The sequence below is a fragment of the Monodelphis domestica genome, chromosome 3, assembly GCF_027887165.1.
Source record: "Monodelphis domestica isolate mMonDom1 chromosome 3, mMonDom1.pri, whole genome shotgun sequence".
Taxonomy (NCBI): domain Eukaryota; kingdom Metazoa; phylum Chordata; class Mammalia; order Didelphimorphia; family Didelphidae; genus Monodelphis; species Monodelphis domestica.
The window spans coordinates 183,222,515-183,240,021 of record NC_077229.1 but is presented as its reverse complement, the minus strand read 5'-3'; the positions used below and the strand labels follow the sequence as shown (position 1 = coordinate 183,240,021).

At 33.3% G+C, this 17,507-nt stretch overlaps 1 protein-coding gene across 3 annotated transcripts in view; it reads right to left on the bottom strand.

Annotated features, from left to right (window-relative positions):
• TMEM64 (transmembrane protein 64) overlaps positions 1–17,507 on the bottom strand; it is a 100,563-nt gene that overhangs the window by 63,214 nt on the left and 19,842 nt on the right. For 2 of the 3 annotated variants that reach the window (XM_001379159.5, XM_016431814.2), the window contains one exon: positions 8,618–11,024. The exons of the other annotated variant lie outside the window; for it this stretch is intronic. In XM_001379159.5, coding sequence (XP_001379196.2) covers positions 10,833–11,024 — 192 coding nt within the window. In that variant the 3' untranslated portion in view covers positions 8,618–10,832. Of the gene's footprint in view, positions 1–8,617; positions 11,025–17,507 lie in introns of those variants that run through there. 3 annotated transcript variants of the gene reach the window in all.

Below are 17,507 nucleotides of genomic sequence, written 5' to 3'. Positions count from 1 at the left end.
TATGCAGAAGTCACTAAAATGTCCATACTTTTTGACTTAGATATTACATTACTGGCTTATATCCCAAGAAAGCCTTTGATAATAAGAAATTCCTATGTGTACACAAAAATATTTATAGCAGCATTTTTTGTGAGCATAAAAAATTTGACAAATTAGATGCTCAACAGAAAAAAATGATTATTTTTGAGGTATATGAATATGAAGAAATACTATTCTGCTATAAAAAATGATTTATGAGATGAAGACAGAGAAGTTTAAGAAGTTAAGGTCTATGAAAGTTGAGGCAAAATAAAGCCAAGTAAACAATGACTGTAACAATATAACTGTTTATAACCACATACAGAAAAAAGTGAATGTTTTAAGATTATAAAGATCAAGCATAACTCAAAAGAAGACATGAATGGACACTCCCTACAGGCCCTTCATGGGGAGGTCCAAGGATATTATATATTGCACATTAGACTGAATTAATCATTTAATACTGTTTTTTTTCTTTTTTCTTGCCTTGATAAAAAATTATATGATATGGGAGGCCTCTCTGGAAAGGTGAAGGATACTAAGGAAAACGATGAAAATGAAAAAAATGCAAAGCTATCAATAAAAAAACTCATTTTTAAGCATATCTGGCAGTTCATTGTGTGCTCTAGGGTACTTCATGAGTACTTTTCACTTAATAAATTTTATAATCATAGAAATTAGAGAGCAGAAGCAAACACAATACATGATGTACTGACCATTTCATCAGTTCAAGCAAAAAATCTACCCACCGGTTCCCTTCAGCTGGCTTGTGATCAGAGCAAAGTTCAAAAGTCCTCAAGTCATTGAGGCTGTTAGATAGAAAATGCTGTATAACCTGATATGACCTAATAGTATACTGTAAGCCATAATACCTCAAACCTATATATAGACTATTTTCCTTCCCACCCCAATTACTTCTAAATGTTAAGTCAACACGTCTAATTAGTTTTCACTTTCAAACACTGAATGAAAATTTTATTCTCCTTTAACATGAAACAATTTTACCAAACATAACAAAATTTATGCATGTATTTCCCATATATCCACTTTCCTTTATCCAAAGGAGATAAAAGAAAAGACCTAGAAAAAAATTATCTACTGTTTAAAAAAATTGTTTTAGCAAATATTTATAGGCATTAGTCAGATTTCACATTTGTGAAAGGTTACAATTCACCTGCAATAGAATTCTGTTATCTTTTAAAAGTTAAGCTTCCTAAATTAAGGCAGCTAGGTGACTCAGTGGATAGAGCACTGGGTCTAGAATTAGGAATATTTGTGTTCAAATCCAGTCTTTGTAGCTACATGACCCTGGGCAAGTCACTTAACCTGCTTGCTTTAATCAACTAAAGAAGGAAATGGCAAACCACTCCAGTATCTTTGAGAAGAAAACCTCATGGATGGATAGCACTGGTACGCTATGGGCCATAATGTGCTATTGGTGGGCTATGGGGCACAAAAAGTTGGGCATGTTCAAATGACTAAACAAAATTCCTAGGGTAATGCCAATTGGGGAGGTTTCTAAGGAATTTAAGTTTAGGGGCACCAACACAAAGAACATTCTTCTTTTCATGTATACCTCTAAGACTGTACCATTGTTGCCCTTTAATAATTTATTTTTTGAGTTTAAAATATTAAATTGATTGAAATGTTCTGAAAATATTGGCTGCTGAAGTTTGTAGTGTGACTTGATCCAAGACTTAGAATGCCTTAAGGATACCATAGGCACTACAGCTATCTCCTATGCATTTTTAACATTTTCTATTTTTTAGATGAAAAGTAGTTTGAACTAGAATAGTAATAATAATCTTTTAACAAAATTCCATATATAGTATACCAAGAATCTATTCATTAAGTAACTGAAAATATAGGCTGACGGTACTCTGGGCAAAGTTCAATTCATCTCTCTATGGATTTCCACTATAACAATTTCATATATATAAAGAGATATAGAGATGGATGTGTATGCATATATTCCCTAATATATGCCTGTAAGGTTTCTAATAAAAATCGAAATTCAGACAAATTAAGCATTTATTCCCATTGACTTTCATTATGTAAGGAAATGCATGAAAAACACAGCTAAAAACATTTATGGATAATTAAGAAAGCGAAAATAATTCATAATACACTTTTGGGGAGGCAGCATGGGACAGTGGAAACAACACTGTCTCTTTAATGAAAAGGTCCTTGGTTTATATTTTTGTAAATATTCACCCACCCATTTCACCTAGATTGTCATATATATTGCCATTTAATTAGGCAAAATAGGTCTTAATAATTAACTTAATTTCCTCTTTATTACAGGTGAGATCATCCTTTTCATTTTCGATACTGTAAATTTGATTCTCTTCTTTTTAATTAGATTAACCAGTATTTTATCTATTCTATTTGTTTTTGTCAAAGTACCAACTCCTAGTCTTATTTATTAGTTCAATAGTATTTTTACTTTCAATTTGATTAATTTTTCTTTTAATTTTTAGGATTTCCAAATTAGTTTTTATCAGGGGATTTTTATTTGTTTTTATAATTTTTTAAGTTGCAAGTCCAATTAATTGTTCTCCTCCCTCTTGATTTTGTTTCTATAGGCACTCAGAAATATAAATCCCCCCCCCCCAGACTACTGCCTTGGCTGTATCACATAGGTTTTGATATGATGTCTCCGCATTTCCATTCTTTTTAATAAAGTCCATAACTGTTTCTATGATTTCTTTTTTGACCCACAAGTTTTGAAGAATTAGTTTCCAATTAATTTTCCATTTTCCTTTCCATTGACCTTTAAGTATAATTATTAATCACATTATGATCTGAAAATGATACATTTATTATTTCTGCATCTCTGCAATTGCTTGCAATATTTCTATGCTCTAGTACATGGTTGATTTTTCTACATGTACCATGTACTGCTGAGAAAAAGTATATTCTATTGACTCTAATTTTTCTAGTATTTCATTGACTTCCCTTATTTCTTTCTTATTTATTTTTTGATTCAATTTATATAACTCTTAAGGGGGAGGTTGAGATTCCTCACTAATATGGCCTTACAATCCATTTCCTCCTTAAGCTCCTTTAATTTTTCCTTTAGAAATATAAATGCTATGTCATTTGGTGCATAAATGTTTAGTTATTACTTCATTGTTCATAGTACATTTTTTTAAACACTTACCTTCTGTCTTGGAATCAATACTGTGTACTGGTTCCAAGGCAGAAGAGTGGTAAGGGCTAGGCAATGGGGGTTAAGTGACTTTCCCAGGCCTACACAGGAAGTGTCTGAGGCCAGATTTGAACCTAGGAGCTCCCATCTCTAGGCCTGACTCTCATTCCACTGAGCTACCCAGCTGCCCCCTGATAGTACATTTTAGCAAAATGTAAATTCCTCCTTTAACTCTTTTAATCCAATCATTTTCCACTTTGGCTTTGTTTGGTATCATGATTTCTACTGTTTTTTGTTTTTACTTTAGATGATGCATAATAAATTCTGCTCCAGTCTTTTACCTTGAATCTGTGTGTCACCCTGCCTGAAATGTGTTTCTTGTAAACATATAGTAGGATTCTGGTTTTTAATCAACTCTGTTGTCCTCTTCCTTTTAATGTTTGAGTTCATCCCATTTACATTCAGTGTTATGATTACTGTGTATTGCCCTCCATCATATTACCCTGTGAATATTGGATTTAGCTATCTCCTGATTATAACAATGAAGATACTTAGCTCTTCCTTTATTGGGAAGATTGAATTGTAATCCACAATCTATTTTTAGATTTTAGATTTTAATCCCCAAAAGGTCAGTCTCTCTCATTTCTTAATATCTTCCCTCTATTGTAAATAAACTACCAAAAATTCCATATACTTTAGTAATTCAATTTGGGATTTAGAAATAAAATCCCCAGTGACCACCTAATTAATATATTTCAGTCCAACCACAGTTAAATTTAACAATCCCCTTTAAATCCTGCTCTATTCCCTTTCTCTCTGGTCCTCCTCACCAGTATTTTGCTTTTTGTCAGCCCACCACTTTCCCCTCTCTCCAATTACCTCTCCCTTCCCTTGTCTTTTTTCCTTTCTACTTCTCTGTGGGAGTAAAATAGAATTCTATACAGCACTGAGTAGGGTAAGGTAGAATTCTATACCTCACTGAATATACTCATTTTTCCCTCTCTGAGACCTTTACAATGAGAGCAAAGTTTAAACATTGCCTGTCACCACCCTTATCCTCCCCTCTCTATGATTTTTCACACTTTTTAATATAATTTACCCCATTCCATCTCTCCCTTTTCTCAGTGCAATCTTCTCTTTCAGCCTTTGACTGACTTTTTAGACACCCTTCATATGCATACATATCATATCATACATTTTTATCATTTCATATCATATTTACATATATATCATCACATTCAGCTTACTTCTCCATTCTCTTTCTGAATAAATTCCTTCTATCTTCTCTACTACTAAGACTAATTTTTGAGAATTACAGAAATCCTCTTTCCAGGTAGACAAAATTTTGACCTTAATGAATCCCTTAAATGCTCTCTTTTCTAACCTTTTTTGGGGGCTTCTCTCATGTCTCATATTTTGACTTTTTTTTTGTTTCCGTCTAGCTTATTCCTCAGGAATGCTTGGAAATCTGCTATCTGATTGAATATCCATTTTCCCCCCATGAAATAATATAATCAGTTTTGCTGTATAGGTGACTCTGGTTTGTAAACCCAAATCTTTTGCCTTCCTGAATTTCATGTCATTTGATCCTTTAATGTAGAAGCTGCTAAGTCCTGTGTGACCCTGATTGTAGCTCCATGGTATTTGAATAGTTTGATTCTGGTTGCCTGAATTATTTTCTCCCTGGTTTGGTGGCTCTTGAATTTAGCTATTACATTCATGGAAGTTGTCGTTTGAGTATTTCTTTCTGGAGGTGATCTTTGAATTCTTTCAATTTCAATTTTATTTTCTTGTTCAAGGATCTCTGGGCAGTTTTCTTTGATAATTTCTATTAATATGATATCCAAGGTTTTATTCTGCTCCCACTGTTTTTTCTTCTGAATGTGGAGTGTTTTTTTTTTATCACAGATCTCTCTGAATTATTCAGGATCACTGCATTGACAGTAATGGAGAAGTCCATTACATTCGATTGTACCACAGTGTATCAGTCTATGTGTATAATGTTCTCCTGGTTCTGCTCCTTCCACTCTGCATCAATTCCTGGAGGTCATTCCAGTTCCCATGGAATTCCTCCACTTTATTATTTCTTTGAGCACAATAGTATTCCATCACCAACATATACCACAATTTGTTCAGCCATTCTCCAATTGAAGGGCATCCCCTTATTTTCCAATTTTTTGCCACCACAAAGAGCACAGCTATGAACATTCTTGTACAAGTCTTTTTCCTTATTATCTCTTTGGGGTACAAACCCAGCAGTGCTATGACTGGATCAAAGGGCAGACAGTCTTTTGGCGTGTGGCGATATTTTAATCTTGGTCAGAGAGGATTCTTGGGGTGCCTCAGAGCTGCTGAGGATTACTCCACCATCTTGGCTCCACTCCCAGGAGGAAAGGTCAGGATCCTGGTTTAAATTCCATTCCAGACACCATTATTTCCAAGTATGATCTTTGAGAAAGTCACTTTTTTTGCCTTTTGTATTTTCTCATTTGTATAAAGAGGGAATTAGATAAAATCAATCCATCTTTCCATAATCTTATATATTATTATGCATTTAAAAATACTATCTTGAGAAGGGGTTCATAGGCTTTACCAGATTGCCAATAGGGACCTGGATACAAAAAGTTATGAATCCCTGCAGGGATTTAAAAGCAGGAAGAATGCAGAACCTCAAGGGAGAGAGCAAATCAAACTGCATGAAGTTAAGATGGATTCATGTTTTCTTGTTTTTGAAGGCTATATCACCTGAATTGCCTTCTCTTTCTGTTACTTTATGAACCTTATCACCTTCAGAAAATGACTTAAAACCCGTAATCTGCCTCCATGGGCTGAGTTTGAGATCCAGTACAGTATTTTCTATTTATCCTGTAAAACTATTTTTCAGTGTTTGTGATGTGTGTGCATCTTGTCTCTCGAACAAAACATCAGCTCTTTGAAGGCACAATCTAGATCTAACAGTGTCTTCAAAATGCTTCTTTTAATATTTCCTACATGTCAGGCAAAGAGTAAGTATCTTCTCTGACCTCTTCCCCATCAGTCAAATTGAAGGTAATTATTACCATAATCTACTACAATCAGGGAATTATTTCTTGATTATAGGATTAGTCATTACTTCTTCATTTTTACTTCACCCACAATCCTTTCTAACAAAAAAGGTTTGGAAAATACAAATTATTCAGTTTTTGACTCAACAGAGAGACTTGCCTCACTCAGATGGAGTCTTTGCAGTTGTTGAATACAGAACCGTGAAACATGATCAGAATTGCTTCTTAAGTCAACTGGATAGTACTCAAGTGAAAAGTTTTATTTATGTTTGCTTTGGGCAGAGATCTGATTATGAGAATTCCCTATGCAAAGTAGATGGAAAAACCAGACAAAAAATTAGTCAGAAGGAAAATTTAAGTTACAGTTTAAGCAGGATGATGTATAATCCAAACCAATTTCAATCAATGTAGATTTACAGATAGTATAGAGATAAAAAGGTTTCTTTTATCTTCCTTGAATTCAATTTAAAACATTAAGTGATAGTTTGATCACTATTTTTGTCACAGAATGTATTAAAATAACATGCTACTCTAACTCTAAGCACATCAGTATTTGTATAATTCTACTGTCCAAAGATTACTTTTTCTTTCTGGCCCAGTATATCCTCCATTAAATCTTTCCCTTCCGTCTCACCTATTATGATATTTTTTATAAAAACTGCTTTTACTTAGTAAACAATCCTATGAATAGAAGAGAATGTGTTCATTAATTTATATTATTTCTTCATAAACAAAAACTAAGTGAGATATAAATAGTTGACTTCAAATTGACTATATATCCATGCCATGGTTACAAGAAAGAAATCAATGACAATGGTCTCATTTTTTTTCCACATCTACTAATGAACAATCAAAAACTTTAACTGACTTCTCTACTTATAAGAGTTGTTCAGAGATTTTATGCTTAAATTTTTTTTTTAGCATTTTGTCAGTAAAGCAAGACTTCTACTATTTTTATCTTATGAGATTTTTAAAGACTCCTCTTTTCAGACCACATAGGAGGAAATTATAGGAAGAAAGTGATGGCCTTGGAATAAGCTCCCTCCCCCAATCATATCTGAATATAATATATATCTTAAGGTTTCTATACTACCTAATATTACAATAAACTAAATGGCTATTAACATTGTTTTCAATAAACTGATGACATAAAAGATATCAGCAATTTCCAGCATGTATGCCACATAATGATATGCCAGGTGCCTCTGTGAGACACACAGGGCCCTGGCAGTTGTTATTACCCAGGCCAATAACCCAGGGTCAGTGCCACTGTTTTTAAGATACACACTATTTTTACCCTCACCATCTCCCTGTTTGGGTGGCCGAGAAATGACAGATGCCACATGGACTGGGACAGAAACAAGGATAAGCACTAACAACAACCAACATTTACATTGTACGTCGATGTTTATGAAGTTCTTTACAAATATTATCTCATTTGATTCTCATAACAACCCTTATGAATTTCCAAAACAAGAAAGAATAGCAATCAGGAACTGTGAGAAAGGAGTAGATGGGACAGACAACTGATTTGTAAAAACAACTTCTTAGACTATGAGACTATAGATTTTTGGACCTAATTTACTTTTTTTTTTTAATCTTTCTATGAGTCTGTAAGAAAGAATTCTTTTAATGAGTATGACAGAGAAAATGAATAAAGCAATCAACAATAATGGTAGGAAAAGGCATGGAAAGTTTGGAAAGATAACTGAAGGAAAAACAAGTTATATGATATTGATATCTAGAGACCATGTGTTATAGTAGATAGAGTACTAGATTGGGAAACAGGGAGATCCAGATTCAAGTGTCACATCTGACATTAGCTTTGTATCCATGGTCATGTTACCTAAACGCTCTGGGTTTAGCCCACTCTAAGATTTACCTACTAAGTTATATGCATTGATGGAACTCATAGAAGAGGGATATATTAACTTATGGTATTTATCTATAAAAGGACCTGATAGCATTCTTTTAAAGATACATAACCCAAAAGCTTCAGGTTTTTTCCTTCCTGTTTAGACATATTATTCAATATATGTACAAAATGAAACAAACACTTGGGGAAAGCCCCAAAAGCCCTGAGTTTTGTAAATATACAAATACCAATTCAGAAGGCAATAATAGTTACTAAAAGGAATATAACATAACATAACATAATATAATATAATATAACATAATATAAAAGAAAGCTGCTCCTGCTGCTGTGGGCTGAAACCAGGGACACTGATGTAGTGAACCCCTGACTTATTATCTGAATATAACTATGTTCTATGGAACCTGAAAAAAATCTTACATTTTCATCAAAATAAAATAAGGGGTTATGATTTATGCAGAGCATCAAAATAATGAAGTGAAAGATAAATCCCTGATATTTCAAGATTTTAAGAACATTCAATCCAAACTATTTTTTCTTTAAGGAATCGGAATGAATTTATTATATAAAATTATGATTGGCAGGATACAGAAAAAATCTTTTAAAATGTACATTACTCTTTAAACTGTACACAAGTATTACAAGTTCCAACCAAAATGCAACTGGAAGAACTCATTTCAAACTACCAAAAACTTGAAGTTATTCAAGTTACAAAATGCTGTGTAAATAAATGCACTTAAAATACATATTCATGAATTTTTAAACAATTAGCAATGTAAACAATTAATGTAATCATACTTTTTGTATTTAAAGAAATTGATCAACAACAACAAAAAATGGTTAAATCTATTACCAGCTTAGTCAAACTAGGGCATAATTCAGGATATAATATCACTCATGATAGTTAAAATAAAATCACTTTTTACTAAATGATTTTGTAGCAAATAATAAGAGTACTTTAACTTTTTCATCTAATAGTGATCCAAGAATAAGGAAAAGAAAAATTGGAAGCCAGTTCTATACTTTGTATTCCTTTCAAGCATTTGTACTGATTGTCTTAATTTCACTATTAGCGCTATCCAGTTGTTTCCAAGATCATAACACTCAAAATGGGAGAGCTACACACCATATGAACCATTAAACAAAACTGAACTTGTAAAATGAAAAAGTGTCAAAAAATTATTAAATGTATCCTCATTAGAACCTTCTGCCTCAAATAACTTTTAGAATGTATGTTTAAAATCAGTGGCAAAATTTTGGCCCTAAAGGCCAAAATAGAAGGAGGCACTGTAAAAAGATTGCTGATCCATCACAGCAACTAATATAAACCATAATTTTAAGTTAACACATAATATACAATCGCTTTGTAAACAGCAAATTATAAATTCAAAATCAAGTTAAAATGTAAGGTGATAAAATGGGTAAGAATGCATATTCACTTCATAAAAACAAGTCTAAAAACAATATATTGTACCTATGCTCATAAGTGCTATACACAGAATATGCTAAATTCATGCTACATAATGAAGAACCAAGACCCTATGTTTATTCCAATTTCACATTTCGGAATTCCTGAGTCTTACCAAAACAACACAAAACCTGTTCTTTAAAGAGGAAAAGGTCCCCAAATTTGGACATGTAACTTAGTAATATAGTTAATTTTTTAAAGCTGAAATCTGGGGAAAATATATTTGAATAAACTATAAAGTTTATTTATTTAAAGCTTAATTTTACAAGAAAAAAGGCATTGCTTTTTTTTAAAAAAAGGCCACCTGTGTTATATTTGTAGTATTGGTAATTCCAGCGTTTTTAAAGAGAGAAATATCTTCCTTCTTTTGAAAGCCTAATTAAATGTATTTTAAAACTAAAAAGAAAAAAAAATTTTTTTAAGTTTTTTTTTTTTTTTAAAGTAGAATTGCAATGTAACAGCCCTTTTATGAAAGAACTTGTGAGGGTAATATGTCACTGTAATAAAATTAGATGATGTGTTTCAATTCTAAACCAACCTTAATAGAAGTCACACAGTCCATCAACTATTCTATAGCTTTCCTTTTGCTTTGCATATTACACAGTATAAATAAAAAAGATATCTTAAGAGCACTTCAGTCCCACAATGTAGGATATAAGCTTGTGTGAATATGCATAAATGGCCCTGCAATGATCTGATGATATACAAAAATACATTCAACCAAAAGTTAATGTTTGTTTTTTAAAATAAAAAGGGAAAAGGAAGCCAAATGGTCCCATAATATATAAAATACTGTTTATCAGTTTCAGAAATATTTCCAAAGCAAAGGACATTCAAGAATATTGTACATTAAATTGCATACTTTTGTGGTTCTTTATCAATAAGAAAGATACATACAACTATTCACAGACTTATAAATAAAAATGTTATGAAGAAAAATATTAGGCTATTTTTCCATTTAAAAGGTACACAGAAAATAAAATAAATTTAAAAATAAAGTCACTAAAGTGCAGACCTACCAGCCATAACAGGCATAATATATGGTAAAAAGGTGCAGTCAAAATTACATCTACATTTAAACTCTTTACCCTTTAATGGTCCTCACTTTAAAACAAAACAAAAAGCCATTGTGCAATTTAAGAACTGGTCAGTTGGTTGTGCCATAATACAACTTGAATTTTAATTTCTAACCTGGCTGCCCACTACTGAAGTGATTTATAGGAATCTAGCAACACATCAGGTTCTTAACAATTATATACATTTTTTTTTTAACTAGGCTCATACAATATTGATTCCACCTCCAGAAAATGCTAGGGTCTTCTTGCTGAAGAATGAAGAGCCACTGGTGTTTGGTTTATTGCCTTTAACAAAAGAGGTTTTCAGTTCCATTTCACATGCTACAATTGCTGCATTCAATTCCACTTGAGCTCGATGTACTACATAAAACATGAGGCCTATACTTATAACAATCTGTGAATAAAAGAAAAACATTAAGAATTGAAAATATGCTGTAAGGAAAAAGCTCAAAATTTTAAAATACTTAAATTTGAAGGAGAAATAAAATTCTACAAATGTTGAGTACAGATGCCTTTTGAAGATTCTATCCCTCAGAATGATTCCAGAGTGGGAAATGGACTATCATTTAGTAGGTGGCCCAGGGGATAGAGTTCTGGGCCTAGAGTTAAATATCCTTCAAATTCAGCCCCAGGAAATTACTAGCTATGTGATTCTGGGCACATCACTTAAACCTGTTTGCCTCAGTTCCCTCAATTGCAAAATAGGGATAATAATAGTGCCTACCTACTAGAGTTGTGAGGATAAAATAATACTGATATATTTTATAACTATTTATAAGTAAATAAGTATAAAGCACTATTTGTTATTGTAATTACTGTTGTTATATACTCTCACTTTCCTTAGTTGCTTTCCTTGAGGGCAAAAGTAACAAAAATTTGTGTTTTTTTTTAAATGTAAATAAGATAAACCAACGCAACTCCCTTTTGCCCATCCAAATTATGCTTGTTTTATACAGGTCAAAACACATTTCTGTATTTGACAGATACAATATGTGTCACATACTATGCAAAACACTGAGGAGACAAAAAAGATGAGCAAAAAGAAAAAAGTTGTTGCTCTCAAAAAGTTCACAATCCAAAAGGAAGACAACATGCAAACAACCTTGTGCAAGCAAAAAGGATCTATGAAGGAAGATAAGTACAAGTAAAGGCACTAGCATGAAAGTAAAGACTGAGAAGCTTCTTGTAGAAATTGGGATTTTAACTGGGGCTTGAAGGAAAGACAGTGAAAATGCACTGGTTTGAGATATGGGGAGGATCATGTCCTGTAAATAAGGAAGTCAGTGTTTCTGGATCACAGACTATGTGGGGGAAGTAAGGTTTAACACCGGAAGAGCAGGAAGGTGTTGGGTTATAAAGAGCTTTGAATACAAATAGAGGCTTGATATTTTATCTGGGGGTTGACAAGGAGACACTGGAGTGTCTTGCCCTTTAGGAGGATGACTGACAGCTGAGAAGATGGCCTGGGAAAGTCATGGGGTAAGGAGATGGACAGAAGGTGACTGCAATAGCACAGACATTAGATGAAGAGGACCTGTACTCACATGGTGTGGTAATATCAGAAGGGAAGGGGGTTTATGAGAGACATCACAAAGGTAGCATTGGGAGGATTCCCAACTATTGACTGCATATGGGAAGTGGGCTATATAGTTTGAGAGTGAGGAGGATGGGGTTGCACCCTGGGTGCCTGGGAGGTTGGTGATGTCTTCGATAGTAATAGGAAAGCTAGGAAGAAGTTTTTTGGGGGAAAGAGAATGAGCTCAGATTTAGACAAGCGGAGTTTAAGATGTCTACAGGACATTTAATGTGAGATGCTCAATAGGTAGTCAGTGTGAGACAAGTGATCAGGAAAGAGGTTAGGGCTGGATAAATATATCTAAGAATCATCTGCAGAGATAATAATTGAATCAGTAAAAGAGTCATGACTCAGCCTTGGGGGACACCCATTGTTATTGAAAAATGTAGATGTCCTCAAGTCAAACAAAAAATCCTATAAAGAATGGTGTATTTCTGTGAAGAGATTTTTTAAAACTACATTTTACCATTACAATTAGAGAAGGCTAGACATATGATTAAATCCTATGTCTATGATGTGCAAGGAACCACAGAAAAAGGAAAAGGTGTCAGACTAGCAAATGTTAAATTTTCAAAAAAAGGATTAAAACTATGGAATGAGGACGCTAAATAAGTGAATTTGATGCCAGTCCCTGACAAATTTAAGAGTATACTTGGACTGTACATTAAACAGATTATTTGTGAGCACTCTAAAAACAATTATTAACAACCACAAGATTCACTAAGAAATCATGCCAAACTAACCTCATTTCCTTTTTGTTACAATTGCTAGATTGTTGGACCAGATAAATACCAGTCACACTAAGTATTCATTTAAATCTGGATTACAGTCATAAATTTAGAGCTGCAAAGACCTAATGGTCATTTCACATCCAATCTCTTTGTTTTTACACATGGAGAAAAAAAAAAGGAATCTCAAAGAAGCCAAGTGATTTAATCAAAGTTACACAACTAATAAATAAGAGAGAGGCCCTGAACACAAGTTTTCTGACTCTAAATCCTGTGCTCATTCTAGTAAGTCTCATGCTATCTTGTAGAAAACAGACATGTGAGTCATATGACTCGATTTAGATTAATCAATGTAAAGTGTCTTTAGTAGAGGCCTATGATTGGGCTGTTTATTCTATAGTGTTCAGCATTTTTATCAATTATGAGGATGCAATAAAAGTATGCTTATTAAATTTAACAATAACCTGAAGTTGCTGGTAGCCTGGAACAATAAATCAAAATAAAAAGAATGAAATTTAACAAAAATAAATTGAAACTCTGCATTCAGGCAAAAAAAAATGTAAAAGAAGAAAAGAGGCGGTATCTTAGTAGGCAAACACTCATGGAAAAGATGTCAAGCCAACTATAAACTCCTTGCATAGAGACAAATGACAAAACATTTAACAAAAAAACAAATGAATATTTAAACAGTAGTAACAGAAGCACTGTAACCACAACAAGAAAGATTTACAAACAATATCTAGATTATTATGTATAACTCCAAGTTTCAGAAGGACAAAATGTAGTGCATTCCGAGGACTATGAGGATAGAATTAGGATCTGAATGTGGCATTACACACAGAGAAACTGAACATATTAGTTTAACCCAAAGAAAAGAAAGCATGGGCAGGAAGGGGAAGGAAAGTTAGTAGCTTCCTTAAAATATTTGAAGAGCTATGATAGAGCAATTATACTTATTCTAATTCTAGAGGATAGAACTATTAACTAATATGAATTGAAATCACAGGGAAGCAGATGTCACCTCAAAATAAGGACAAAAAAAATTCCTAAAATTAGCTATCTGGTTTAGATTTGAGCTCCCATCAATGAACACATTAACACATTTAAGTAGGTACTAAATAAATATTTTTAGCTATATTGCAAGAAAATTTTTTTCCTCACTGTTTTGAGTAAAAGGCAGGACTAGATGACAACCTAAACTTTCAACTAAAATTTCAACTTCATATGAAGTAGGAAGCTGCAAATTTATAGAATATCCTTACTTGCAAATGGACAAGATTCTATATAATAATCAAAATGAAATTTCAATCAACTTTAAATTGGACCATAAAACCACAATAAACAAAACAATGAGCATTGAAAACAAAAGACCATAAAAATGAATTGGATATAGAAGGGAAAGGCAGTTTTTGAACTTTAGTCATTTGATTCTGGTATTTTCATATTAAAACAATTACATAGCTTTTAAATCTCCATTTTTGCAACAAAAGGTTAATAAAAAATGCTCACATTTATATAACAGGAAAACAAAGTATCTCCCAAATAACTTTGTGATATAAGGTAGTACAAGTATTATTTTCTCATTTTAGAACAAGAGATGAGGGTCAATGATTGCCTTAGTTCCAAGTACAGAGAGAAGCTATCATATTAAATAAACCCTGGTCTTTTGATTCCAAGTCTGGTGTTCCTTATTCTTGTCTAATGCCACTCAAAAATAATAGTAATGATATTATTTCAATTATAACATTGTTTCAAAGCAAAGAGTACTTAGAGTTTTATCTCGAAATACCAAGAAATATATTAGATCTAGGTGGAATGGGCCCTAGCAACCAATCATTAGTTCTTTGTTAGTTCTCTCCATTTGATAAGAGGAACTTCACTAGGTCAATTCCTCTCCCACTGTGCTCTGAATTAGGGAACAATAGGCAAGTTGTCCCAAAGGGGTGAAGAGGTGTTAAAATAGCTCTGACTTCCATACATGAATAAGACTTTGAGAACTTGGCAAAGACAAATTCTGTGAAAATGAACATAACTAGTTAAAAATTGGACAAGTACTTGTTTATCCAGCTGATCTGAAATCAGATATAATTCTAATGGCTTTATGGGCTGTCCTAATGGGTTGAAGTTTTTTTCTGATAAACTAGTTAATCCAGCCAATAAAATTTACAGATAACTTTATACTGAATATAAACATGAACTATAAAAGGCCTCCATTGTGTTTGCAACTGTATTGTTCTTGACTGACCTGATAAATTAAAATGTACACCTCAATATCTGTGTGGAAGGCAAGCAGAAGAATATTTTCATGTATTCCGGCTTACAATAAAAACTAGAGATTTCCTCCAGCTAACAATTTGTATGTTGAATTATTTTAAGAAATTATATATACATACAGATGAGATAGTTTCCTTATCTATATCTGTATATAGATATAATTTCAACAAATATAAAATGCAACATAAATGTGTTTATAACCTACATATGTGTGTTCCTGGCACATAGTTGGCTTTTATTAAATATTTAACAATTGATTAGACTGCTTTATTTCATTAGACTTATTTTTTTACCCTTCAGAATTACACCCTATTTTATTGGGTATGTTAATTTTCTAGAGTCAGATATTCTAGAAAAAGAAGTCAAGTGAGTCCTAGGAACACTGCTAACAATAAGACTAGTGGAAGTGATAGAATTCCAGCTAAATTGAAAAATCTAAAAGATGATACTGTTAAAGTGATACTACACTCAATATGCCGACAAATCTAGAAAACTCAACAGTAGCCACTGGATTGGAAAATATCAGTTTCTGTACCAGTGCTAACAAAGTGCATGCCAAAAAAATATTCCAATTATCAAACAGCTGTGTTCATTTCATACTCCAGCACGATTATCTTAAGATCCTGCAAGCTATCTCTTCAGTAATATGTGAACTGAGAATTACCAGGGGAGCAGGCTGGTTATCAAAGAGGCAGAGGAACTAGAGACCAAATTGCCAACATTCGATGAATTATGGAGAAAGTAAGAGCTTTCCAGAAAAACATCTACTTCTGCCTCACTGACTACACTAAAGCTTTTGACTGACAACAAAATGTGGCAAATCCTCAAAGACTTAGGAGTAGTAGATCATCTTACTTGTCTCCTGAGGAACCTGCATGTGGGCCAAGAAGCATCTTTTAGAACTGATCATGATTGTCACATTATTTAACTTATTTGCAGAATATATCATGTAAAATGCTAGCCTGGATAAATCAAAAGCCAGAAGTAAGGCTTTCAGGAGAAACATCAAAAATGTAGACATAACCACTATGATGGCAGAAAGTGAAGAATTAAAAAGCCTCTTGATGAGGGTAAAAGAGAAAAGTGTAAAAGTTGGCTTAAAGCTCAGAAGAAATGAAAGCAATGTCAGATTTTATATTCTTGGGCTCAAATGACAAGTGCAGCCACAAAATTAAAAGACTCTTCGAAAGAAAAACTATAGGGAATAGGCACAGTATACTAAAAACTAGAAACAAAGATCCATACTGTCAAAGCTATGGATTTTCCAGTAGTGGTGTATGAATGCGAGAGTTACTAAAAGTCAAACTGAGTGCCACAGAATCAAAGTTTTTGAACTGTGGTGTTGGAGATTTTTTAAAGACCCTCAGATAGCAAGGAGATCAAATCAGTCAATTTTAAAGAAATTAATTCAGACTATTCACTGTAAGGTCAAATACTGAAGCTGAAGCTTAAATACTCTGGCCACATAATGAAAAGGCAGGACTCATTGGAAAAGACCCTGATACTGAAAAAGTTTAAAGAAAAAGGGGACAGCAGAGAATGAGATGGTTGGATAGACAGTCATGAAAACAATGGGAACATGAGCTTGGACAGACTTTGGGAGGAAGTGGAGGATAGAAGGAAGGGCCTCTTCCTGTGCTATGAAGCATGGGGTGATAAAGAATTAGATATGATTGAAAAACATGTTAACACAATCTTATAACTCAATATCCCTAAAAATATCCTTTTCCTAGTTTTCTGCTCCCTTATAGCAGTAGCTAAATCTTAGGTAATTCTGACTATTCCTTCTCAGTAATGAACTTTCTGGTCTCCTTGCCTCAAGTCTCTTTCATGCTAATCTGCCCTCATCCCAGCTGTCACCTTAACCTTCCTACAGTACAGAACTGACCATCTAACCACTTAATTCAATAACCTTTTGTGGCTCCCTATGACCTCCCAAATCAAATTTAAAAATTTCCATTTGGCATTCAAAATCTTTCACAATCTGTTCCCTTCTCTCCCCAATCTTCTTATACTTTTATGCCCCTCTTTTTTTACTGTGGTCCAGTGACAATGACTTCCTCTCTCTTCCTTGAACAAAACACTACATTTCTAGACTCAAGGAATTTTCACTGGCAGTTGTCTTTGCCTGGGATACTTTCCCTCCTTATTTCTGTCTCCTGATTCCTTCAAGTCTCAGACAAAATCCCATATTCTATGAGAAGACTTTTCTGATGCCCACTAATTCTAGTATCTTTCCTCTGCTGATTATCTCTAATTAGTCCCTTACATAGCTTATTTGTACATAATTTGTTTTAGC